Source organism: Loxodonta africana, chromosome 4, assembly GCF_030014295.1.
Source record: "Loxodonta africana isolate mLoxAfr1 chromosome 4, mLoxAfr1.hap2, whole genome shotgun sequence".
Lineage (NCBI taxonomy): Eukaryota > Metazoa > Chordata > Mammalia > Proboscidea > Elephantidae > Loxodonta > Loxodonta africana.
In genome coordinates, this window is record NC_087345.1 from 68,332,807 (window position 1) to 68,360,573 (window position 27,767).

A 27,767-nucleotide genomic window follows, 5' to 3' on the forward strand; every position below is an offset into this window, starting at 1 on the left:
ATGTGGGTGAATTGCAGTTTGAGGTCTGGGTTGCTATTTGTCACTCTGTCTCTTGCCATTGCCAAGCACAAGCCACCTTCCTGCACCAAAACTTGCTGCTCAAAGGCGACCTTGACCCAAGTGTGGACGGCCTCTTTGTCAAGGCGACGTGGCTCAAAGCAACAATTCCAGTAAGTATCAGGCACTCCGTAGAACACTCATGATCCTGTATAAAACTTGGTTCTCTTTGATTTATTCTAGGAAGATCGCGTCAAAAATATAAGACTACTAAAAAAGAAAACAAGAAAGCTGTTTACGGTAAGCCAGAAAGTCTTTCTCTTTTTCACTTTTCTACTTGTTTGATGTTTTTTTTCCTGCAGTTTTATTTTTTCAGATGGTCGTTACATAATAATCAGGGGGCGTGTCAGTGACGTTTAAAAAATAAAACTATTCATGGTTTACCTTATGCAATATCTTATATCTTATTTATAGAAAAATTGCCAATTTCAAGAATAACTGTCCTTCTTCACGGAAGATGTTTTTGGTCACCTCCAATTACAAGTTTGCAAGGAAATACACTTTGTGGAAGACTTTCATAGCCTTAGGCAGAAACCAAGTCGCTGTGTAAGTATGGGCAGCAATATGCATATAATCATTCCCTCATCATATGATTTCCAAGTAATCCATTCATTTATTTAACAAATATTTCTTGGGCACCAACTGTGTGCCAGGCACTATTCTAGACTGTTATTTTTCTTTCTTTCTTCTTTAAAGTCCCATAATAAGAGTTTTTAATTGTCTTTTTCTTATCTATTTATATAAGTTTTATAGTGGTACCCTTTTTAAGGCATATCCATACCCACTGCCATCAAGTTGATTCTGACTCATAGGAACCATACAGGACGGAGTAGAACTGCCCCCATAGAGTTTCCAAGGAGTGGCTAGTGGATTTGAACTGTGACATTTTGATAAGCAGCCAAACGCTTAACCACTGTGCCACCAGGGCCCCTTTTTAAGGCATACCAAAAACCAAAAAAAAGTCTTGGGCAAAACAAAAATAAAAAAAGAGAGGGGTATGTCTTCTTCGATATCTGAATTATTTGAAGTTATAGTAATGTCATTGTCACAGAAAGCAACGGTGAATTAACTAAGGAGGTAAAAGTGACCACATTTCTACAAAACATCCACATTAATAATAGACCAGTGAAGGGAAAGGAAAAAAAAAAAAAAAAAACCTAGGCTCTGTGCAATGTTACAGGAATTGCCTCTGTGTGACCTTGTTTGGGATCCACATACATTCCCTCCAGCCTCCTGCGGTTGTGCCTTGCAGATCGTGCAAGGTGGGGTTGTTCTTGGGGTGCCAGGTGAGGAATTTTCTTCCCTTGGAAATCATGGTAATTGAGACTTTAATACTGGGCAGTTGCAGGTGGATTTTCCATTAAAAGTTAGAATGTCTTCTTCTTGGGTCCATTAAGTGCCCAGTAACCCAAATTCTAGCACATAGTACAGTGGCACATTCGAGTGTGAGATGGTCAGTTAGGTAAAAGTTTTTGGCAAGTTTACCTTCTCTTTTTCTTTGGTTAGTTCATACTGAAGTTTTTTTCTTTTCGGGGGGCTTAGGTGATATGGTCTTTCATAAACTCTCATATTCCATTAAACTAGCAACAATAAAAATTACAAACTAGTACCACTTCGTAGAACACAGGGATAATGGTCTGGACCATATTCTTTTCCCTGAAATAATGGAAAGATCAACATTTAACTTTGGTTTATTCTATACTTAACCCATCAAAAACCAAACTGTTGCTGTTGAATGAATTTCAACTCATAGCAACCCTACAGGATGGAGTAGAACTGCCCCATAGGATTTCCAAGGAGCAGATGGTGGATTCAAACTGCCAGCCGTTTAGTTAGCAGCTGAGCTCTTAACAACTGCGCCACCAGGGCTCCATTTAACCTATAAAGCTATGTTATTAAGGCAGTGAATTGTTACAAATATTCTCTTAAATTTAAGTTGAATAACTATTTAATTTTATTTTTCCTTTATGACCAGCTGATTAGGTTATTTATTATCACCCCAGTAAGAGAGAGTTTTTGTCACTAAAGACTCTGAGAGGAAGAGACTGAAAGACTCAATACTGGGGAGAATTATGAAAACTATGGCAATCACTGTAGGCTTGGGGGAAGTCATACAAAGGGACAACAGAGTCCTTCCCAATTCAGTATCTGAAGGACAGGGAGCCTCTGCAGCCTTTTAGGAATGGGATTTCTAAAAAGTTCCTCCTATTTCCCTCTATGCTAGAGTCCTTGGTTCCTCTGTTTAGGCGTATTAGCCATCCTATTTAATGTCATTACAAGTGAAATTTGTTAATCATGATTAAGCACTAGAAGAAATTCTCATGTGGTATACACAATACAGTGTATCTGGACACCTCAAACACCCAAATTCACATCTGTTTCTACCACTGATTCTATTTCCTGACTCAAAGAGTTAGTTATAATCCAAACGAGGAGTATTCCAAAAGAAATAATAAAATAAAAAGCTTAGAAAATATAGATCTGTCTAGGAACTTTGGATTTTTTGAAGCAGCTTTTAAGAATATATTTTTTTTCTCCAAAAAGATGTAAATCTATTAATTGAAATGCTTTTTTAGGACTTGAGCCACAGTAATTTCAAGCAGAGTGGCACTTTCTGGCTAGTTGTTTTGGCTTACCAAAGTGATTGGCTCCCCCTTATGGCCAAATACGAACACATCATCCAATCAACACCAAAACCAAACCCTTTGCCGCCGAGATCCTGACTCACAGCGACGCTATAGGACAGGGTAGAACTGCTCTGTAGGGTTTCTGAGGCCTACGGAAGTAGACTGCCACATCTTTCTCCCTAGGAGCAGCTGATGGGTTCAACCTGCCGACCTTCCGGTTAGCAGCCGAATGCTTAGCCACTACGTCCCCAAAACCCACCTAATTTTGTGCTTTCTTTATTACATTCTCCCATCTCAAATCTACCATTGTTAGCTTCTGTTACTTTGTCTCACAAGCTATGGAGTTTATGCCCTGGGGTAAACCAAGAACTCCTGTGAAACTGTAAAAAAGAAAGTGATAGGAATAACCTGAGCTTTAGAAAATCTCCTCAGACATTGCTTTAGGAAAATAGTGTTTAATCTTTTGGCCAGTCATACTTTTGTATTTTTGCCAGCAGAGGCTGCTGTTTAATATAAATTTACTGAGCATCTGTCTATGTAGAACTCTAAGTTAGTAGCTGGGGCAGAGTTTACCAGTGAGAAGTTATAAAGCATGAAGTGTTGTTGTTGTTAGGTGCCGTTGAGTCGGTTCCGACTCATAGCGACCCTACGCATAACAGAGCGAAACACTGCCCGGTCCTGCACCATCGTTACAATCGTTGTTATGCTCGAGGTCATTGTTGCAGCCACTGTGTCAATCCACCTCGTTGAGGGTCTTCCTCTTTTTGACTCTGTACTTTGCCAAGCATGATGTCCTTCTCCAGGGACTCATCCCTCCTGACAACGTGTCGGAAGTATGTAAGACACGGTCTTGCCCTCCTTGCCTCTAAAGAGCATTCTGGTTGCACTTCTTCCAACATGAAGTGGTGAAAAAGAAGTAGGCAACATTAATTTAAATGTGATATTTTCTTAACTAAAAATGGACACTAAGCATAGTGTATAAACAGCCAATATATGGAAAATAATTAAACCCGTTACTGTTGAGTCCATTCCAACTTATGACTACTCCATGTATGTCAGAGAAGATATTTCACACACAAAAAAAGCCTCAATGGCTGATTTTTTCAGAAGTAGATCTCCAGGCCTTTCTTCTGAGGACCTCCAACCTTTCTTTTTCTAAATATGCTTTACTTCTTAGAGCAGTTTTAGATTTACAGAAAACTGTGCAGAAAGTACAGAGAGTTCCCATATACCCTATTCCCCTCTGCACACAGTTTCTTCCAGTTATTAACGTCTTACATTGGTAGGGGCTATTTGTTACAATTCCTGAACAATATTGACCCATTATTATCAACTAAAGTCCATATAGGGGTCACTCTTTGTGTTGTATAGCCCTATGGGTTTTGACAAGTACATAATGTCATGTCTCCACCATGACAGTCCCATACTGAACAGTTTCATTGTCCTGAAAACGCCCAGTGCCGTACCCCTTCATTCCTCACCCCTCCACCCCTGAATCCTTGGAAACCACTGATGTTTTCACTGTCTCTATAGTTTTGCCTTTTCCAGCATGTCATATACTGAAATCATACAGAATGTAGTTTTTTCAGACTGGCTTCTTTGACTTAGCAATATGCTAAGGTTTCTCTACATCTTTTTATAGCTTGATAGCTCATTTATTTGTTTCACTGAAAAATACTCCCTTATATGGATGTGCCACAGTTTATCCATTTACCTATTGGAGGACATCTTTGTTGTTTCCAATTTTTGGCAATTATCAACAAAGCTGTTACAAATATTTACGTGTACACTTTTATGTGGACATATATTTTCCTCTCATTTGGTCTTGATTGCTTGATCTTATGCTAAGCTTATGTTTAGCTTTCTAAGAAACTGACAGACCATCTTCCAAAGTGGCTGTATCATTTCGTGTTCCCGTCAGCAATGAATGAGGATTCCTGGTAATCCACTTCCTTGTCAGCATTTGTTGTTGTCAGTATTTTGGATTTTAGGCATTCTAATAAGTGTGTAGTAGTTTATCATTGTTGTTTTAATTTGCAATTCCCTAAATGACATATCAGAGCCCTGGTGGTGGAATGGTTAAGAACTGTTGCTGCTAACCAAAAGGTTGGCAGTTCGAATCCACCAGCAGCTCCTTGGAAACACTATAGGGCAGTTCTACTTGGTCCAATAGGGTCACTCAGGGTTGGAATAGACTTGAGGGCAATGGGTTTGGTTTGGTTTTGGCTTCAATGACATATGATGCTGAGCGTTTTTTTCGTATGATTATTTGCTATCTGTGTATCTTCTTTGGTGAAGTTCTTTTTTAGATCTTTTGCCTATTTTGTAGTTGAATTGTTTGAATTCTCTGTATATTTTTGATACAAGTCCTGTAGCAGATTTGTGTTTTGCAAATATTTTCTCCCTGTCTGTGGCTTGTCTTTTCATCCTCTTAACTGTGTCATTCGCAGAGCAGATGTTTTTAATTTTAATAAAGTCTAACTCATAATTTTTTTATTTTATGGTTTGGGATCATGCTTTTGTGGTTGTATCTAAAAAGTCACTGCCATACCTAAAGTCACCTAGATTTTCTCTTATGTTATCTTCTAGAAGTTGTATAGATGTATGTATTACATTTAGGGCTTTGATCCATTTATTTATTTTTATTGTACTTTAGATGAAGGTTTACAGAACAAACTAGCTTCTTCTTAAAGAGTTAGTACACATATAAGTTTTATGACATTGGTTAATAACTCCATGACATGTCAATACTCTCCCTTCTCAATCTTGGATTCCCTATTACCAACTTTACTGTCCCCTCCTACCTTCTAGTCCTTGCCCCTGGGCTGGTGTGCCCCTTTAGTCTCGTTTTGTTTTATGGGCCTGCTTAATCTTTGGATGAAGGGTGAACCTCAGGAGTGACTTCATTACTGAGCTAAAAGGGTGTCCAGGGGCAGGCAATACTCTCGGGGTTTCTCCAGTCTCTGTCGGACCAGTAAGTCTGGTCTTTCTTTTTGAATAAGAATTTTGTTCTACAATTTTCTCCAGCTGTGTCTGGGACCCTCTACTGTGATCCCCGTCAAAGCAGTCAGTGGTGGTAGCAGGGCACCATCTAGTTGTACTGGACTCAGGCTGGTCGAGGCTGTGGTGGTTGTGGTCCCCTAGTCCTTTGGACTAATCTTTCCCTTGTGTCTTTAGTTTTCTTCATTCTCCCTTGCTCCCAAAGAGGTGAGACTAGTGGATTATCTTAGATGGCCACTCACAGGCTTTCAAGACCCCAGATGTTACTCACCAAAGTGGAATGTAGAACATTTTCTTAATAAACTATGTTATGCCAATTGAGCTAGATATTCCCCTACAGCCCCCAGCCCAGTAATTCAGTCTCTCGGGGAGTTTGATTGTGTCTATGGAGCTTCCATGACTTTGGTTTGGACAAGTTGTGCTGGCTTCCCCAGTATTGTGTACTGTCTTACCCTTCACCAAAGTTACCACTTATCTACTGTCTGTTAGTGTTTTTCCATCCCTATCCCATCCCTCCCTCGTAACCATCAAAGATTATTTCTTTTTATGTGTAAACCTTGTGGTGGTCTGATAGGATATTTGTCATTTCGTGATTGACTTACTTCACTCAGTGTAATGCCCTCCAGATTCATCCATGTTGTGAGATGCTTTATAAATTCAGCATTGTTCTTTAAGATTGTGTAGTATTCCATGGTGTGTATGTACCATAGTCTGTTTATGCATTCATCTGTTGATGGGGATCTAGGTTGTTTCCATCTTTTTCCTATTGTGAACAATGCTGCAATGAACATGAATGTGCATACGTATATTTGTGTGACAGCTCTTATTTCTCTAGGATATATTCCTAGGAGTGGGGGGATTGCTGGATCATATAGTATTTCTATTTCTAGCTTTCTAAGGAAGTGCCATATCATTTTCCAAAATGATTGTACGATTTTACATTCCCACCAGCAGTGCATAAGAGTTTCAATCGCCCTGCAGCCTCTCCAACATTTGTTATTTTCTGTCTTTTTGATTTGTGCCGGTAACGTTGGTGAGATGGTATCTCATTGTGGTTTTGATTTGCATTTCTCTAATGGCTAGTGATCACCAGCATTTCCTCATGTGTCTATTAGCTGCTTGAATGTCTTCTTTGGTTAAGTGTCTGTTCATTTCATTTGCCCGTTTTTTAGATTGGATTATTTGTCTTTTTGTTGCGGAGATGTTGGAGTTTTTTTTTGTAGATTTTAGAGATTAGGCCTTGTCAGATTTGTAATAGCCAAATTTTTTTTCCCAGTCTGTAGGTTTTCTTTTTCTCTTTTGGCGAAGTCTTTTCTTGAGCATAGGTGTTTAATTTTTAGAAAATCCCAGTTATCTAGCTTATCTTTTGGAGTTTGTGTGTTGTTAGTTATGGTTTGTATCCTGTTAATACCGTGAATTACGGCTTCTAGTGTTGATCCTATTTTTTCTTCCATGATCTTTATAGTTTTGGGTTTTATATTTAGGTCTTTGATCCATTTTGAATTAGTTTTTGTGTATGGAGTGAGGTATGGGTCCTGTTTCATTTTTTTTTGGAGCTAGGCATCCAGTTTTGCCAACACCATTTGTTAAAAAGACTGTCTTTTCCTCATTTGATGGACTTTGGGCCCTTGTTGAAGATCAGGTGACCATAGGTGGATGGATTTACATATGGGTTCTCAATCCTGTTCCATTGGTCAATGTATCTGTTGTTGTACCAGTACAAGGCTGCTTTGACTACAATAGATGTATAGTAGGTTCTAAGATTAGGTAGCGTGCATCTTCCTACTTTATTCTTCTTCGATAGTGCTTTACTTATTCGAGGCGTCTTCCCTTTCCATATAAAGTTAATGATTAGATTTCCATCTCTTTAAAGAATGCTGTTAGTATTTGGATTGGGATTGCATTGTATTTGTATATTGCTTTGTGTAGAATTGTCATTTTCACAATGTTGAATCTATCTATCCATGAGCATGTATTTTTTTCCTTCTATGTAGATCCCTTTTGGTTTCTTTCAGTAGTGTTTTGTAGTGTTCTTGTTTGGTTTTTATTATAGATGGTATTGTTTTCCTGATTTCCTTTTCATCATTCTCTTTATTGGTGTGTAGGAATCCAACATATTTTTGTGTATTTATCTTGTATCTTGCTACTCTGCTGAATCTTTCTATTAGTTCCAGTAGTTTTCTTGTGGAGTCTTTTGGGTTTTCTATGTATAATATCATGTCATCTGCAAATACAGACAGTTTTACTTCTTCCTTACCAATTTGGTGCCCTTTATTTCTGTTTCTTGCCTTACTGCTCTAGCTAGGACTTCCAGCACAATGTTAAATAGTAGTGGTGATAAAGGGTATCCTTGTCTTGTTCCCGTTCTCAAGGGAAATGTTTTCAGCCTCTCTCCATTAAGAATCATGTTGCCTGTTGGTTTTGTATAATCCAAAAAATAACTAAACCTACTGAATCCAAGTTGATTCCAACTCATAGCGACCCTAAAGGACAGAGTAGAACTGCCCCATAGAGTTGCCGAGGAGCACCTAGTGGATTTGAACTGTGGACCTTTTGATTAGCAACTGTAGCGCTTAACCACTACACCACCATGGTTTCCTGAAACAAAGATATAAATTTATTAAAAATCAAAGGATGGAAAAAAATATATCAAGCAAACAGATATCAAAAAAAGAGCAGATAAAACAGACTTTAAAACAAAACCCATCATAAAAGATAAAGAAGGGCAGTATATAATGATTAAAGGGATGACCCATCATGGAGACATAACCATAATAAATATCTACACAACCAATGACAGGGCTCCAAAATACATAAAACCAACTCTAACAGCACTGAAAAGAGAAATTGACAGTTCCACAATAATAGTAAGAGACTTCCCCATACCACTCTCGATAAAGGACAGAACATCTAGAAAGAAACTCAACAAAGATATAAAAGACCTAAAGGTCACAATCAGCCAACTTGAACTCAGACATATACAGAACATTCCACCCAACAAATTCAAAGTACACATTCTTTTCCAACTCACATGGAATATTCTCCAGTATAGACCACATCTTAGGCCACAAAGCAACCTTCAACAAAATGCCCTTTATTATGTTGAGAGATTTCCCTTCTAAACCTGTTTTATTGAGAGTTTTCATCAGGAATAGATGTTGGACCTTGTCAAATGCCTTTTCTGTGTCAATTAAGATGATCATGTGGTTCTTTTATTTATGTAGTGGATTACGTTGATTGATTTGCTAATGTTAAACCATCTTTGCATACCTGGTATGAATCCTACTTGGCCATGGTGTATTATTTTTTTGATACGAAGCTGAATTCTACTGGCTAGAATTTTGTTGAGAATTTTTGCATCTATATTACAGAGATATTGCTCTGTAATTTTCTTTTTTTGTGGTGTTATTTGCCCGGTTTTGGTATCAGGGTCATACTGGCTTCATAGAATTCTTTTTCTATGTTCTGAAATATTTTGAATAGTACTGGTGTAAGCTCTTCTCTGAATGTTTGGTAGAATTCCCCAGTGAAGCCATCTGGACTAAGGCTTTTTTTTTTTATTGGGAGTTTATTTTATTTTTTAATGTTTTCAATCTCTTGTCATGGATCTGTTCAGATTCTCAACAAGTCTTCAATGATCCTCTCTGTGTTTTTTGTTTTCTCTCCCTGTTCTGAAACTCCAATCACATGCATATTTTTGCTTTTGATTGTATCCCACGTTGTTCTCAGGGTTTCCTCATTTTTCTTCATTCTTTTCTCTGATTCTTCCACAAATAAAGTCGTATCCAAGTATTTGTCTTTAATTTTGCTGATCCTGTCTTCCGTTGTTTCAAACCAGGTCCTCAGATCTTCTATGACACTGTCGATTTCTGAAACCTTGTTTATGTTTCGGTTTCTAATTGTGGTTTTGTATGATTCCTAGCTGTGGACTTATTTTGACAGTTTGTTCCTATTTTATTTTCTTGAATTCTTCCATTCTTTTTTATGTATTTTCCATGAATTTGTCTGCTTTTTCCATGAATTTGTCTATTTTTTTCTCATTTTTGTCTGGTTTTTGCTTCAACTCTTGCCTGACTCTGAATATTAAAATAAAAAATTAGAGATACAAATTCCTTATCAGATAGTTCCAGTGCCTTTTCTTCTACTGGAAAGTCCTCTGGTGTTTTGTTTTGAATGCCTACTGGAACCATCCTGTCCTGTTTTTAAAATATGTTTTTATATATTGTCTGCTTCCTTCAGGACATTCGGTAGTTATTCTCTTCATTTATTGATTGCAGATTTGTTTGTTTTGTCCAGCTTTTTTGTTTTATTTGGTCATGTCTGAGCAGGCAGGCTGTACATTCTTTGTTGTTTTCTTGCCTGTGAGCACAATACTTTTTACCTTCTTGTTCAATGAACGGGGCCAGTTGCTCAGCTATGGTGCAGCACGGTAGGTCCAGCTGAAGGGGAGGGGCTGGAATGGGTTGTTTGTGGCACGTACTGGGGCCAACAAGGTGGGCCAGGGCCAGTGCAGGTCAGGTTCCAGTAGGCCATGTGCTGCTTGGGAATGCGATGTTCAGCGCATGGTGCAAATAGGCAGGAGGGAGGGGGGAGGTTGTGATGTGTGGAGCTAATTTGGGTATGGGAAAGAAGAGAGAGGAGAGAAAAGCAGGAGCCAATAAAAAAAAAAATGCTGAGGGAGACTACTGTTGGAATGGAGAGACAAGAAACTAAGAAATGAAGAAAAACAAAATGGAAAAAAGAAAAACAAAATAAAAAAAAAAGATAGGGAGAGAAATGTCCCCAAGGATCCCACTGGCAACCGGGGAAGTGGCTCCCAGGCCTCAGGGTACAGTCTGTCTAGAAGGGGCAGAGATGGCACACAGCACCAGGTATTCAGGAGACAGGAAAAGAGAGAAAGTAGAGAGAGACAAGAAACTGAGAAATAAAGAACAAAAAGAACAACACAAAAAAAAAAAAAACGCTCCAGGAATCCCACCAGTGTGGTGGCATGGACAGAGGAAGCAGTTCCTCAGTGGAGCGGTGCTTCACAGACTGTCAAGAAGAAGCAAAAATGCACATGGAGCCAGGTGTTCAAGAGAATGGAGTGGGAGGAGGTGAGAAACCAAAAGAAGCTGAAAAAAGCAAGAGGAGCAACAAAACAAATGGCACTGAAGGAGCTGGCTGGTGTGGGCAGGGCAAATCCAAGTGGCACAGAGCTGGTGCCTCCCTGTCACGTGACCTTGGCCCACTAAGAAGGGGTGGAGTCTGAGCAGAGGGAAGAAGAGTGGGGAGCAGGAAAGAGTGTATCGTTGGTTACCAGGTACTCTACTTCTGTGAACTCCATGAAGGCTGCCCTGTCTGCCGATCTCCAACAGGAGTTCAAGATGGCGTATTCGTGCTGCGTTAGCTGAAAGGCGACCTCTGCTCGTATCTCCTGGCTCTCTGTTCTCTGTCAGTTTCTTATTCCTTTTGGTGCTTGGCTGAGTTCTTTATCTCTTCATTTGACACTTAGGGTTCCAGGATTGATGTTTGTCTCTGTTTTACTTATTCAGGTTTTTACTGTGGGGAGATGGCATGGTACTTTTATCTATAGCCCCTTGTTGGCTTCACCCCCTGATCCATTTATTTTTTGCAAAGGATCTAGCCTTTCTCTCCAGATTCACTTTTTTGCATGTGGGCACCCAGTTGTTCTAGTTTCCCTTTTATTTAAAAAATTTTTTTTTTTTTTTGCTGTACAGAACTCTAGGTTTATAGCATTTTTTCTTTCAATAATTTCAATATGTTGCTTCAGGGTGTCTAGGCATACATTTTTTCTGAGAAGAAATCTACTCCCATTCTCTTTTTTTGTTCCTCTGTATGTCATATGCCTCCCTCCCCTCTCTTTTTTTTGAAGATTTACTTTTTATCACTTTTTAAAAGCAATTTGAATATAATGTGCATTGCTGTAGTTTCTTTCATGTTTCTTATGTTTAGGATTTGTTGAGTTTCTTGTATGTGTGAGTTTATAGTTTCCATCAAATTTGGAAAATTTTCAGCTATTATATTTTCAAAACAATTTCTTTACCCCCTTCTATCTCCTCTCTTCTTGGGACTCAAATCATACCTATATTAGGCCATTTTAAGTTGTCCCATAACACATTAATGCTGTGTTTATTTCTTTTTTCAGTGTTTCATTTTGAAAGTTTCTATCATTACGTGTTTAACTAATCTTTTCTTCTACAATGTCGAATCTGCTATTAATCCCATTCAGTTCATTTTTCACCTGGGACATTATAGATTTTATTCCCAGAAGTCTTTTTATTGGGTCTTTTTAAGATATTTTCCATTTCTGTATTTAACATGTTTTATCTTTCCTGTGCTTTTAAGACATAGGGAATAGAGTTATAGTGACTCTTTTAATATCCTTGTCTGTTAATTCTAACATTTGTGACGTTTTACACTGGTTTCAATTAATTCATTTTACTCCACACTGTAAAATGTTTTTACTTCTTTTCGTGTCTGGCAGCTTTTGATTGAATGCGAGGCATTGTGCATTTTACCTCATTGTGTCCTGGATATTTTAGTGTTCTTGGAAATATTACTGAGCTTTGTTCTACAATCCACTTAAATTACTTGAAAACAGATTTGTCCATTCAGATCTTGTTTTTAAGTTTTGTTAAGCAAAACAAAAGCAATGTTTAGTCTAGTGCTAGTTTTGCACTTCCACTGAAACAATATATTTCTGTGAACTCTACTCAGTTCCCTGTGATTTATAAGCTTTTCTACTCTGGCTGGTGGCAACAAGAATTATTTCAGTTTATTTGTGAGTTCTGGGGATTGTTTTTCTAAGCACTCTTGGTGGTTCTTTCCCTGGGTAGTTTCCTCACATGCATCCTCTGATCAGTTCTCAGCTGAAGACTCAAGGGGACCCTTCTGCAGGTATCTGGAGCTTTCTCCTTCCTGGTACTCTGTCCTGAGCTAAATAAGAGTGCTGGCTTCCACCTGTAATTTTCCCTCCCAATTCTCCAACTTGCAAAACCTATCCATGAAGTTAGGTTAGTAAAGCTGGGGAAATAGTAGGGCCACCTTATTTGCTTCTTTTCTTGCCTTATGTCTAAGATATTGTAAACTATTGTTTCATATATTTTTTAGTTCTTTCAGTTAGGAATGTAAATATGGTCCCTCTTGCTTCATCTGTTATGTTGCTTATTGTTAACCATGCTTTATTCACTATTTTTTTATTATTGAAAATTTCAAGCATATTCAAAACCAGAGAGAGAATAGGAAACATCATCCAGATTGTTTTGATTCATCTGCACCTCCAGCCCACCCCTGCAATTCTTCCTACCCTGGATTGCTTGGTAGAAAATACTAGAGATGATATTATTTCATCCTATTTCATTATTTATTTCCAAAAGATTTATAAAAATGCACACTACATTGCCTTTATCACACCTAAAATATTAACATTGATTCCTTAATATTGAGTCAGCATTCAAACATCCTGATTGTCTTATAATTTTTCTAAATTACCTTGTTTGAATTAGGATCCAAACGAGGTTTAGACATTGCAATTGATTAATATATCTTTTAAGTTTCTTTTAGTTGAAAGTTCCCTCTCCATGTTTCTCTTTGTCTTCTCCTTCTCCTCCTGTTCACTCTCTCCTCCTGCTTCTCTTTTCCCTCTTCATTCTTTTTGGAATTTATCTGTTAAAGAAATTGGGTCATTTGTCTTATTCTCTGTCTGATTGCATTTCCATAGTGTCATTTAATATGTTTTTCTGTTTATTTCTCATATATTGGTATTATATAGAATGACTCAGTCAGAATCAGGCTTGATGCTTTGGTAAGAACACTTTATAGGTACTGTTGTGTACTTTCATTGAGAGGCACATGGTCTTTATTTTTGTGATGTTAGCAAGTCCTGATGATTATTATCGAGATCCATTAATTCATAAGGGCTTGTAAAATGATATTTTTTTAAGCTCTATTGTACCTTCTCTATTTATTTATAAGCTGGAATAATTCTGTAAACTGAACGCACTTGTGACTATTTGGCTGTCCTAAGGAACTATTTATATAAAGAAAATACAGGATAAATACTTGATTCTTTTTATTTGTTTACCAATTTTCAGTATAAGGAATTGGTTTTCTAACATTCTCCCAAGGTGAACAATGAATTGCTGTCATTTTTGCTTCATTTTCCTTTAGTATCCTTATTTTATTTTTTATCCTTATTAACTCATGTTCTTAAATTATTTTTAATTTTTATGAAACTTTTCTGATTTCTTTAAGCTACCTGGCTTTTGGGCTTCTTTGCAAGTCCACTAAGACTGGTATCTTCTTGAGCCACTTTTAAGATATAGCACTATGGTAAGTATCATGGTAGACCTCAAGGTCTGAAATCCCCAGTACCACTGCAATTGCATGACATCTCATTTTTTCTGGCAACATTCAGACATTTTGCGGGATCTAACAATATAGTGCTCTGATTTGGTACAATTATTCTGAGAAAAAAAAAATTATTTTTATGATCTTTGCTAACCATGGTACTTGGAAATTTGGCCTATGTATACACAAGAAAACATTTTCCAGATTCTTATACCCAGTAAAAAAAAAAAAAAAATTCTTATAGGGCTCAAATATTCTCAGCCTTGAAAGGGAACTTGACAGGTGACTATCTGAATTTATAAAACAATTATGCCTGATTGCTAGTGATCAAACTTTAAACTGAAAAAAAAAAAAAAATTTCACTCATTTTCAAGATTTCATCATCTTTTTGATTAACATTTTTAGAGCCTGAACAGTAATTGCTAATTCGAGAGATATATTTCTTCTTGTTGATTGTGTGTAATTTATTTTAAGGTTTGATTTGTATTGGCATTTTTTGTAATGGTTTTGCTAAGTAACTTTTATCATCAGTTACAACTAACATATCAACCTATGAAACCTTGACAATTATTCAGTCTCATGATTTCAAAAAAAATTTTTTTTTTTTTAATAAAATTGCAATTGGTTTAACTAATAAAACAAGAATTAGAATGTGAGACCAACACTCTCTTATTCTTTGGTTAACTGCAAAGTTAAAAAATCCTAGTTTTTAAACTTCTGAGTGTACATTAGACTTTGAATTTAGCAGCCTGATAGTACAGATGGATCTAAGTTCAAATTCCAGTTCTGCAATTCCCTGGTGATGTCCCTCAGCATCAGTTTCCTAACTTATTAAGGACTAACAATAATATAATAATCTCATCTTGTAGTTCTTGGAACAGTTAAATGAAATAATATGTTAAAGTGGGGGTGTCTAGCACGTAGTAGTTCTGAAAAATTGTTAGTGCCTTTCCTTACTGCTTTCCATACATAGAACACTAATCTTTTTTCGATTACGTTTTTCCAACAATTTCCAAAGGAGTGGTTCTCTTAAGCGATCAAATGCCTTTTTAGTGCTTAATGTTAGCATTACCACGTGTAATGCATATAGTTTATAGTAGTACTTTAAAGAAAAGAGATCATTTGCGAGTAATTGGTTTTAATCTTGGTAAATACGTTCTTTAATTATGTTATGCAGTCTCTTTGCTGACAAAGTCATTCCTTGTTTAATGATATATAACTTTTCTGTCAAAATCATGGGACACAGCTCTATCACTCAGGAGTTTTCTTCATGTGTTAAATTACATAAATTCACTCAGATAAATGATATTTACACTGAGAATTAAAATAAATCTACAATAAAGTCACCCTAAACTAGTATTTATTTGCATTCAAGGTATTTAAGGACTTTTTCTAGTTCTTTTTTCAATGATTAGAACACTGAGAAATTTTCTGTGAGGGTGTAAGATTATTCTAGGTAAGTGAGACTATATAAACATATTAATATCAGATGACTCTGGTAGTTATAGGAAATACAGAAATGAGATAATATTTTGTAAACTCTTCTGATGTATATTTATGCTGGTGTTGAATATTTGTGATTTTTAAAAGCAATATCTGTTTGTGAATTCAGTTTTGCAAAGAGACACTTAGTCATTCTTTCCTCCTTTCATGAACACTTGGTTGCAAATATAGTCATGCTTTCCTCCAACAATGCTAATTTTATTCTTTTCTTTCTAAGTTTCCTGGTCTTGATGGTTTTGTGTAGGTGTCCTAGTGCCTGCACTTTTGCCAAAGTGACATTTAATTTCGTGTGTGTGTCTGTTTTCAAAACAGGCTGTACTAAGGCACTTTTCTCAACTGCTGTTTTAAATATACCTTAGATATTATTTATAAATCCTTAATAAAAAACTGTGCAAAAGTTAGTTTACAAGATTTACTTAAAACTGTATCTGCTGTCATTTAACAAAATTTAATTAATTTAACTGTTAATCTAATCCTTTAACTATTATTTGTATTTTGGGGAAAAATATACATTTCAGAAAACCAAGGCCATGTGTGGCTCGAGTAGGAACTATCTTAGCCACTTAGCTAAACTTAAAAATAAGTAAAGATGATTGTAATCTGAAGTTGTATGCTTAGATGGGTAAAATGCAGACGATCTTATGTATGGTTTTATACTCTCCTATTGACTCTGATGGAAACGCTTGTGGCATAGTGGTTAAGAGCTACAGCTGCTAACCAAAAGGTCAGCAGTTTGAATACACCAGGTGCTCCTTGGAAACTGTATTGGGCAGTTCTATTCTGTCCTATAGGGTTCCTGTGAGTCAGAATTGACTTGATGGCAATGGGTATGTATCTATGTATGTATTGACTGTGAGAATACTATATCTGTTTGTCATATTGTATGATCCTATTGAGTCCATTGTTTGTGAGAATATAGTATGCTCAACTAGTTGTCTGAGGGACTGTAGCAGGTAGCTGTCTAATACACTGACCCATGGGTCTTGTTGCATTAGAGTTATTGATGGAGAGCAAGTTTCCATTTTTGCTTTAGCTGTCGTAAAAAACCACCAAAAAAACCCAATGGGAATTTGTATGTTTTTTAAACACATTAGAAGCTTGGGGACACAACTAAGGTTTGTATTAATTATTTGGTCATCCAATTGCTTTTAACAAAGGTACAAACGACCACTGTTGCCTATGGTGTGCTTCAAATTATTATTAAACCAGTAGGCTTTTGTGGGTCTCGAACCAGTAATCTGATACTTGCATTTCATTCATCCATTGATTCTTCATTCATTCACTCAACAGACATTTCTTCCGGATCTAGTATTTGCCGGGGAACCCTGGTGGCTGCAGTGATTAAAGCGATCGACTGGTAACTGGAAGGTCGCCGGTTCTAAACCACTTGAGGCTCTGAGGAAGAAAGATGTGACAGTCAGCTTTCTTAGAGATTTATAGCCTTGGAAGCCCTGTAGGGTTGCTACTAGTCGGAATCAACTCCATTGCAGTGGGTTTTTGAGTTTAGTATTTGCTGAATACTCTTCCAGATGCTTTGGGTTTGGCGGAAATGGATAGAGATTGTCACTGTCCTCCCAGAGAGGACTGACCATGCTTTCAACCAGTTTCAGCTAGTTTCAGATTATGATGGATGCTGTGAAGGAGCAAACGCCAGGATGTGCCGCAGCAGGGCTAGGGGTGGGGCGGTGCTTAGATCCGTTAGTAGGGATTTCAGCGGAGACCTGAAGGGTGTCCCATCTCTGCTCTCTCCAGCCTCGGAACATCTCACTCCCTCTGCCTACTCTTCCTTTGTCCCTGCTCCTTTCGCTGGATCCCACTCACGCTTCAAGTTGCAATTCACCTGTTTTCTCCTTCTGGAAGCCTGCTGGGATGCCCCCGTCTGGTTGTCCCTTCTCTGTCTCCCAGAGCAGTTTTTTTTTTCTCCCCCTATTACACTATTTATCACATAGTATTGTAATTCCTCATAGCTGTCTGACTTTCGACAGAGCCCAGGTGGTGCAGTGGTTAAGAGTTTGGCTGCTATCCAAAAGGTCGCAGTTTGAATACATCAGCTGCTCCTTGGAAACCCTATGGGGCAGTTCTACCCTGTCCTACAAGGTTGCTATGAGTAGGAATCGACTTCACCGCAACAGGTTTGGTTTTGCTTTGGTCTGACTCTCAGTAGATTGTGAGCCATTCCTTGTGCCCCGAGGTAATTTTCATCACACAGGACACTTTTTATTAATGAAATAATGAAATAAATCAATACTATATGGGCACAGACACTATTCTACATCCGTTGTTGTTAGTTGCAGCCTATTCGATTCTGATTCATGGGGACTCCATGTGTTACAGAGTAGAACTGCTCCATAAGGTTTTCTTGGCTGTAATCTTAAAGAAGGCATATCACCACGCCTTTCTTCTGGGGTACCATTGGGTGGGTTTGAACCTCCAACCTTTCAGTTAGCAGTTGAGTACAAACTGTTTGCTCCACCTGAGGATCTTAGCACTGACAGTTAAGAGCTCAACTGCTATTAGAAAAGTTGGTGGTTTGAACTCACCTAGCAACTTTGGAAACCCTGGTGGCCCCAGTGGTTAAGAGCTACTGCTGTTAACCAAAAGATTGGCAGTTCAAATCCACCAGGCTGTCCTCGGAAACTCTTTGGGGCAGTTCTACTATGCCCTGTAGTGTTTCTATGAGTCGGAATTGACTCCAGGGCAACAGGTTTGGCTTTTTTTTTTTTTTTTTTGCTTTAGCAGCTTTGCAAGAGAGAGACCTGGCGATCTGCTTCCGTAAACATTACAGCCAAAACACCTATGGGGAAGTTCTACTGTGTCACATGGGGTCACTCTGAGTCAAAATTGGATTGACAGCATCTACAACAACAGCATATTGTAACTACACAATAAATAGGTGTTGACTTAATGAATAATTAGGCTGTTGTGTTTTTTATTAACATGATTATTTCACACTTTGAACTCATCAAAGAAAAAAGTTATTCTAGCACTACTGGTAAATTAAAGGAGCCCTGGTGACCCACGTTTAAGCTCTCAGCTGCTAGCCAAAAGGTCGGCAGTTTGAACCCACAGACTCTCTGGGGGAGAAAGATGTGGCAGTCAGCTTCCGTAAAACATTACAGCCTTGGAAACCCTATGTGGCAATTCTACTCTGTCCTACAAGATAGCTATGAATTGGAATCAACTCAATGACACTTTTTTTTTTTTTCACTAGTAAATTGCCTCTAGTCTTGATCATATATGCTTTAGTTGAGTTTGTCAAATAGATCAGCCATGCTCACGATAAAACCACTGGCCTCCTTTTCAGCAACGGCAACTATACAATGAAATATGTTGTTGTTGTTGTTGTTAGGTGCCATCAAGTCCAATCCGACTCATAGCGACCCTATGTACAACAGAACAAAACGTAGGTCTTTCTTCCAAGGAGCCTCTGGGTGGGCTCGAACCTCCAACCTATTGTTAACAGCTAAGTGTTTTAACCATTCGCACCAGCCAGGGACTTCCAGTCATAGTGGCTATAAATATGGACACTGGAGCCAGACTTCTTAGGTTCAGATATCAGTACTTTCACTTGCTGTGTGAACAGTGTAACCTCTATACATCAATCTCCTCACCTGTTAAATGGAGATATTAATAGTGACTACTTCGTAGGATTGTAGTGAGACCTGAATGAGCTAATATAATTAAAATCTTTACATTAATGCCTGGCACATAATACTAACAAAATAAATGTTGACAATGATCGTTTTTACCTAACAGTCTTTTCAGTATTTCTGGCTTCCCTTAAAGGGAAATTGAAATAAAATAGAGAGCTTTTGGAACTGCTGAATTTTTTCCTTCTGATCTTGATCTCGTAGGTTGTTAATTTTCCTATTTACAGCTATTTTGTTTAATGACTCTGCTTTGCTCATCCTTATATCTTCAGTGTCCAGCAGAGGGCCTGGTACATAGCAGGCACTTCATGAAAGGTTGTTTAATGAATGAATTCTCTGACTGTGTTCTCTGACACTGGCTGGCACCGTCCACAGTGGGTGGGATCACTTCTCTGCCTATTGACCTGGGCACTGATTTATGAAGATCAGCACCTGGAACATTTTTCTTTGGAGAAATAAATGAATCTATTTGTTGATTAATGAAATACCAATGGGTTCTTCAAGTTTTCACATAGAAAAGTTAAGCCTTGAATTGTAGGACCAGAGCCTACCAGGTTAGATTACTTAACTAACTAAGAACACGGTTTGCCTCAATGGAAGTAATTGTGTTTTGATTGTATTGAATTAAGAGCTTTGTCCATTACTAGTGTGTAGTCATTTAGTATAATACAATTTTATTGCCTGTGGAAAGAGAGGGAACCTTATAACACAGTGAGGAAAATAACAGACTTGTGAAGTAATTTTACTTTTTTGAGGGAAATGAAGTTTTATACCAAGAAGAACAATGGCACTATTATTATCAAAAGATACTTAGCGTCATTGACAACGAAGACAAAATTTTTCTGTGAATTCACATACACACTATTGACAGATTAAAGTATTCTGCCCATCTCACAGGGAAGGAGGAGTCCATGTAGCAGGAGTTGATGGAAGTATAACAGGAAATATTCCCAGAGAGTATTCTCAAAAGCAGGTGTTTAACTGGTCACTCAGGCACACAATCTTGACTCTGATAGTTAGAGTCATGAAGTTATTATGTATGATGAGGAGTACATGAGAGAATCCATATAAAGTACATATCACAGGCCTGGCACATAATAAGTTCCTAGGAAATGTTGCCTATTATTACTATTAATAATCTGGTTTAAGTATGTATATAGAATAATTTGAGTCATGCATGAATGAAAATGAGAAGAAACAGCTGCAAACATCCATTAATAATCAGGGCGTGAAATACGTCTGAAGTATGAATCTAGGAAAATTGGAAATCATCAAAAATGAAATGGAACACATAAGCATGGATATCCCAGGCATTAGTGAGCTGAAATGGACTAGTAATGGCCATTTTGAATTGGACAACCATGTGGCCTACTATGCTAGAAATAACAACTTGAAAGAGGAGTGGCGTTGCACTCATTGTCAAAAAGAGCATTTCAAGATCTATCCTGAAGTACAACACTGTCAGTGATAGGATAATGTCCATATGCCTACAAAGACCCATTAATATGACTATCATTCAAATTTACACAACAACCACTAAGGCCAAAGATAAAGAAATTGAAGATTTTTACCAGCTTCTGCAGTCTGAAAGTGATCAAACATGCAGTCAGGATGCATTGATAATTACTGGTGATTGGAATGTGAAAGCTAGAAACAAAGAACGAGCCATAGTTGGAAAATATGGCCTTGGTAATACAAATGATACTGGAGATTGCATAATAGAATTTTGCAAAACCAAAGACTTCTTCATTGCAAGTACCTTTTTTCAACAACATAATCAGTGGCTATACACGTGGACCTCATCAGATAGAATACACAAGAATCAAATCGACTACATCTACAGAAAGAGACAATGAAAAAGCTCAATATCATCAGTCACAACTAGGCCAGGGGCTGTCTGTGGAACAGACCATCAATTACTCATAAGCAAGTTCAAGTTGAAACTGAAGAAAATTAGAACAAATCCATGAGAGCCAAAGTACTGCCTTGAGTATATTCCACCTGAATATAGTAAGAAGTCGTTAAAAAGACAGGAAAGAAAGAAAAGCCCAAAATGGATACCAGAAAAGGCTCTGAAACTTCCTCTTGAAGGTTGAGTAACTAAAGCAAATGGAAGAAATGATGAAGTAAAAGAGCTGAACAGAGGATTTCAAAGTGGTCTCCAGAAAACAAAGTATTATAATGACGTGTTCAAAGACCTGGAGATAGAAAACCAAAAGCTAAGAACGTGCTCAGCTTTTCTCAAGCTGAAAGAAATGAAGAAAAAATTCAAGTCTTGAGTTGCAATATTGAAGAATTCTATGGGGAAAATATTAAATGATGCAGGAAGCATCAAAAGAAGATGGAAGAAGTACAGAGTCACTACACCAAAAAGAATTGGTTGACATTCAGCCATTTCAGGAGGTAGCATATGACCAGGAACTGATGGTACTGAAGGAAGAGGTCCAAGCTACAGTGAAGGCGTTGATGAAAAACAAGGCCCCAGGAATTGACAGAATACCAACTGAGATGTTTCTATAAAAGGATACAGCACTGGTGGTGATCACTCATCTATGCTAAGAAATTTGGAAGACAGATACCTGGCCACCTGACTGGAGGAGATCCATATTTATGCCTATTCCAAAGAAAGGTGATCCAACAGAATGGGGAAATTATTGAACAGCATCATTAATATCACATGCAAGTAAAAGTTTGCTGAAGATCATTCAAAAGTGGTGCCAGAAATTCAAGCTGGATTCAGAAGAGGACATGGAAACAGGGATATCTTTGCTGATGTAAGATGGATCCTGGCTGAAAGCAGAGAATGCCAGAAAGATGTTTACTTGTGTTTTATTGACTATGCAAAAGCATCCGACTGTATGGATCATAACAAATTATGGATAACATTGTGAAGAATGAGAATTCCAGAATATTTAATTGTGCTCGTGAGGAACCTGTTAATAGGTCTAGAAGGAGTTGTTCGAACAGAGCAAGGGGATACTGTGTAGTTTAAAGTTAGGAAAGGTGTGCGTCAGGGTTGTATCATTTCACCATACTTATTCAATCCATATGCTGAGCAGATAAGCCAAGAAGCTGGACTATATAAGGAAGAATGGGGTGTCAGGATTGGAGGAAGATTCATTTACAACCTGCATTGTGCAGATGACACGACTTGCTTGCTGAAAATGAAGAGAACTTAAGCACTTACTGATGAAGATCAAAGACCACAGCCTTCAATATGGATTACACCTCAACACAAAGAAAACAAAAATCCTCACAACAGGATCTATAAGCAACACCATGATAAATGGAGAAAAGTTTGAAGTTATCAAGGATTTCATTTTACTTGGATCCACAATCAACACCCATAGAAGCAGCAGTCAAGAAATCAAAAGATACATTGCATTGGGCAAATCTGCTGCAAAAGACATCTTTAAAGTGTTCAAAAGCAAAGATGTCACTTTAAAAGACTAACGCATGCCTGATCCAAGCCACGGTGTTTTCAGTCACCTCGTATGCATGCGAAAGCTGGACAATGAATAAAGAAAACCAAAGAAGAATTGATGCTTTTGAATTATGGTGTTGGAGAAGAACAATGAATATACCAGAAGAATGAAGAAATCTGTCTTGGAAGAAGTACAACCAGACTGTATCTCATATACTTTGGACGTGATATCAGGAGGGATCAGTCCTTGGAAAAGGACATCATGTTTAGTAAAGTAGAGGTTCAGTGAAAAAGAGGAAGACCTTCAACAAGATGAATTGACACAGTGGCTATACCGGTGGGTTCAGGCATAACAACAATTGTGAGGATGGCACAGGACCAGGCAGTGCTTTGTTCTGTTGTACATGGGGTTGCTATGAGTCAGAACCGACTTGACAGCACCTAACAACAACAATATAGAACAATATTTCAAAGGGCTTCTTTACTTGGGTCTTTTTGAGGATGTCAAATGGATTTATTGTAAATTACTACATTTAAAGTTTAATTTGCTATGTTATGTAGAAGCAATAGCGCCAAAAACAAATAAATAAAAAACCTAACCCCTTGCCATTGAGTAGGTTCTGACTCATAGCAACCCAATAGGACAGAATAGAAATGTCCCACAGGGTTTCTAAGGAGTGGCTGGTGGATTTGAACTGCCAACCTTTTGGTTAACAGCTGAGCTTTTAACCACTGCTCCACCAGGGCTCTAAAAATAATAGTAGCCAACATTTATTATTTAATAGTTTTATGATTTGCAAGACATTAAGCTACGCACTATATATGTATTATCTCATAAAAAAAATAGATTCCTTAAAAAGAAAACAACAAAAAAACAACCTTTAAAATGGTCACTTTTATTATTTTTGATACATGAGGAAAATTAAACTTAGAAAGGTTAAAGTAACTTGTCCACTATTACTTAAAAAAATTAAAGCTGGTGTAAAAATGGCGTGGGAGTGGGTCTGACCTGCTTTAACTTTATAATGGGGAAGTAGAATCAAGATCAACACCCCAAAGCTGATTCTTATAAGGTGGAGTTCAGTCATGCCTCCTTTCTCTGCCATCTTTACCAGTTCTGACACCAACTGTCCCTCCCGTGGCACTCTCTACTTCTCTGCTGGGTTCAATAATTCATTGCAATGACCACACAGAACTCACAGACAACATTTATGATTATGGGGTTTATTAGGGAAGTAACAGGTTACAGTTCAGGCTCAGGAACACTTCACGATGTAGTTTTTCCATCAGAACAGTGTCTTTTCAGTTGTGCTTTTTTTTTTCCACAGGCACACCTCCCTCTGGCCCTAGGCCTCTGCCCTGCCCAGGCAAGTGTTACAAGCTGTTTTGTCACCTGCTGATAAGTTTCCAGAGGCCCGCCAGGCACTCACCTTTCTTGCTCCGTGGGCTGGGAAGCTCACGGTGGTCTTCTGCTGTCATTTCTCTGCCACCACTTCTTGAGCTGTCTGTCTCCTGGTTCCAGGAGCTTTTCAGTGTAGGAATCCTGGGTCCAAAGTATGGGCTCTCCACTCATGGCTGTTCTTTCTTGGTGGTGGTGGGATTCTCACTCTGCTCTGGAATTGGCTCTTTTAAGGCAAAACTAACCAATCCCTTTTGGTGGGCCACAATTGCCTTATTTGCACAGTCCCACCCAATCACTTGGGTTAGAGTTATAAGACCATGGCTAGAAAGGCCACACAAAGGTGATCCATCGCACCACAGCTGATTAGTGACAAAACCAAGGTTTCCACACAGTGCTGCTTGATTTCAAAGCTGGAGCTCCTAACCATTGTAGCCCTTTGCCTTGCTGTTCATGTAGACCAGGGGTCAGCAAACTATGATCCACAGGCCAAATCTGACCTGCAGCCTGTTTTTGTATGGCTCGCAAGCTAAGAATGGTTTTTACAGATGAACATTTGCAATCAATTTGATAATACAAAAAACAAAACACAAGCCAAACCCATTGCCGTCGAGTTGATTCTGACCAACTTTGAATTCCAGTTAAGTGAAATGCTATCTTCAAGAGAATGCCATTCTTTCATTGGTATATTTGCATTACAAAAGAAAAGTTAGTATTATATTTGGAATTTTGTCGACAAAAGATTTGAAGGAATTTGCTTGCTTTCTTGCATAATATCCTTGGTTTTGTCTTTTGACCTGCAAAGCCTAAAATATTTATTATCTAGTGAAACTTTGCTGATTCTTGATATAGACCATAGGTAGGGTATCTGGGAATGATGGAAGATTCTTTGATTCCTCTGCACTAATGGATGACACTTCGTCAGTGTGACTGGGAGGTGGACTTTGTTTCAGTTCCACCTTACTGTGTCATATATGGTTTTTGACCTACATTTTAATAGGCTCTTCCTTTAACTGCTTCAATTTTATGAGTTTTAACTGTTATTTTTATTGACATGGCCCTATGCTATTTTATCACTAGGGCAGGACCTCCTGTGAAGTCTTGGGTGAGTGATATAACTACCTGGGCTGGTTTCCCTACCTGCAAATTGAGAAGAGCTGGCATCTGCAATCTCCATGGTCCATTTCAGTACTAAGGTTTATGAGTGAAAACTAAATAGACAAATTAGACATTCTTACTTTTTCTTCCTTTCTCTTTAAATAACCCTATGGGAAATTTATGGGAGAATAGAGCAGGACATTAATTTATCTATGCTTGACTCCTAAGCAATTTCTATGCTCAGATGTTGTTAGTTGCCGTCAAGTTGATTCGGACTCTGGAGGGCCCATGCGTGCAGAGTAGAGCTGCTCCATAGGGTTTTAAGGCTGTGACCTTTTGGAAGCAGATTGCTAGGCTTGTCTTCTGAGGTGCCACTGGGTGGGCTTGAGCTGCCAGTCTTTTGGCTAGTAGTTGAGAGCTTAAACATTTCTGATACCCAAGGACTCTAATGATCAGATAGGGTTTGAAAATTCATCTCCACAAAGGAGATTGGCAGATTCCTCAGACAGCCCACAAGCCAGTTTCTCAAGACATCAGGCTGCTACTTCTCCTAATTTTAAAACTAACATTAAGTTTCTGGGTGCTTTCTCCTGGCGATCTACACCTGCACATGGTCCTGTGCATTGTATAGAGAAGTCTGTGTTATTTCTCAAAAAATGAATTTATTCTCGTCATCCCCATGCTTCATGCCGTGAGTTATACTTATGATAAAATCCCAACTCCTAACTTAAGCCCACATCTCTCTTGCCTCTTTCTCTTTCTCACTCTAGCCATTCCTTCTTTCTCTCAGTTTCAGGAAAGCACTAAATTTTTTCCTGCCTCAGGGCCTTTGCAAAACTTTCCCTCTGCCTTAATTATTCTCTCCTGTGTATCCTCCCTCAACCTCCCTTTACTTCCTTACATAGGTGCCTCCTTCTCATTTTTGAGGTCTTATTTTAAATGTCCTTCTTCAAAGGAGCCCTCCTTGTCCACCCAATTGGAAGTAGGTTGCCCCTGTAAGTCGTAGAGTCTTGCGCATGACAAACAAAGCTTTATCATAATTTACAATATTTTATTTCATGCGTGTTTCTTTATTGATCATTTGCCTTCCCCATAAGGCTGTAAACTCCGTGAGGACAGAGATCATGTATCATTTATTTGCCAGTGTGTATCCAGGGCCCAGCACATAGTACATGCTCAACAAATACTTGTTGAATGGATGGAAGGGTAAGTATTACTAGTGCCTTTTCAACAACGTTATTGTATTTACTGTTGATTTCTTAGATTTTCTGCCCTTCTTCTGCTAGAGAGAGGGAATCCATTACCAGGATAAAAGAGCTTTTTATGGGGTAAGTATTCTAATAAAAGATAAATGAAAAATTTTGCAATTTTTTTTAAATATGAAAAATTTCTGCATTTGATTTGTACTTTATCTGCAGATTGGAAATAAAGAAATCTACAAAGCCATCAGTGAACTGGAAATCCTTCTTTCCTGGATTAAAAACTTCCTGGAAAGCATAAAGTAAATCAAGAAGCCAAGTGCATTAATTTGATAGTTATTTTGAAATGCTATGAGAACCACGAGAAGTACATTTCTAACCATGTATTTATTTCTTTTTAAAAGTTCTATGGAGAGTACTGACAGAAAGTAAAATGATTCAGAATAGACTAGAAGAATTTAATGTAATAGTGTTTTGGAAATAAGCAAATTCTTGCTAACGAGTGTATTATTTGTATTTTTAAGGAATATTTTCACTGTGAGCATGTTTTCTTATTCACAAGTACATTGTATGAATTTAACTTAAAGGTGTATAATTTGAGTTAGCTCATGTAATATTTGTAGAGGGAAAATAGCAGATTTCTGGCATACAATAAGTTATTGAGACGTAGGTAGATGGCTATGCATATGATCATTGTTTACTTAAAGGCTTGATGATTGTTAAGTATGCCCAGTGTGAATTTAGCTCTTAGCAGATGTTAATTTCAATTAAACTGTGCTTCTTTCTCTTGGTGTCTTTTTCATGACAGTAGGCTAGAATTTCATCAACTGTGATGCGTAACGATCAGATCAGATAGGACACATACACCAACCAAGTGCTTTGAATGATTTACTGGGAATGTCTTTGTCTGATAACCCAAGCCACAAAGACCACAAGTAACCAGAGCTGAAATGATGCTGAAGCTTGATAATGCTTCTTCCGGGTGCTGTACAGTTAGGAAAGTTGATAGAGGGCAAATAAAAGTCTAAATGCAGTTCAGATTCCACCACAGGAAATGTATCATACTGTCTAGAGCTTTGTTTGGACAGCTAGCCTTTCAGTAAAATAAGCGAAATGGCATGACCATTGTGTTGCTTTAAATGGACTGTTTCTCCGTAATCTGCCATATAAGGCACTGGCAGTTTCTGGCAGCATGTCTGGGCCGCCAGCCACATTCAGCACTATGACTTGATGTTCTGTGATATGAACAGGCAGGGCTTCCCCAAAACCTTCACTGATTTTTCCTTTACCACCTCTTTTCTTGACTTCCCCACTATTCAGTCCTTCTTTTCAATCATATAGTTATTATTCTACTTACAGGAGCTCTGTCTTCTGAGTCAGCCCACTCTGGACTACATCTCCTGATTTACCCAAAAAACCAAAACCCGTTGCAATTAAGTTGATTCCAACTCGTAGCGA

At 38.0% G+C, this 27,767-nt stretch overlaps 1 protein-coding gene across 1 annotated transcript; it reads left to right on the plus strand.

Annotated features, from left to right (window-relative positions):
- IL26 (interleukin 26) lies at window positions 1-27,565 on the plus strand. Its single transcript, XM_003405587.3, is given in 6 exon segments — window positions 1-118; window positions 121-170; window positions 241-297; window positions 472-603; window positions 26,374-26,442; window positions 26,529-27,565. Coding segments are annotated over 6 exon segments (513 nt in total). The 3' UTR covers window positions 26,616-27,565.
- Window positions 27,566-27,767: the final 202 nt, after the last annotated feature.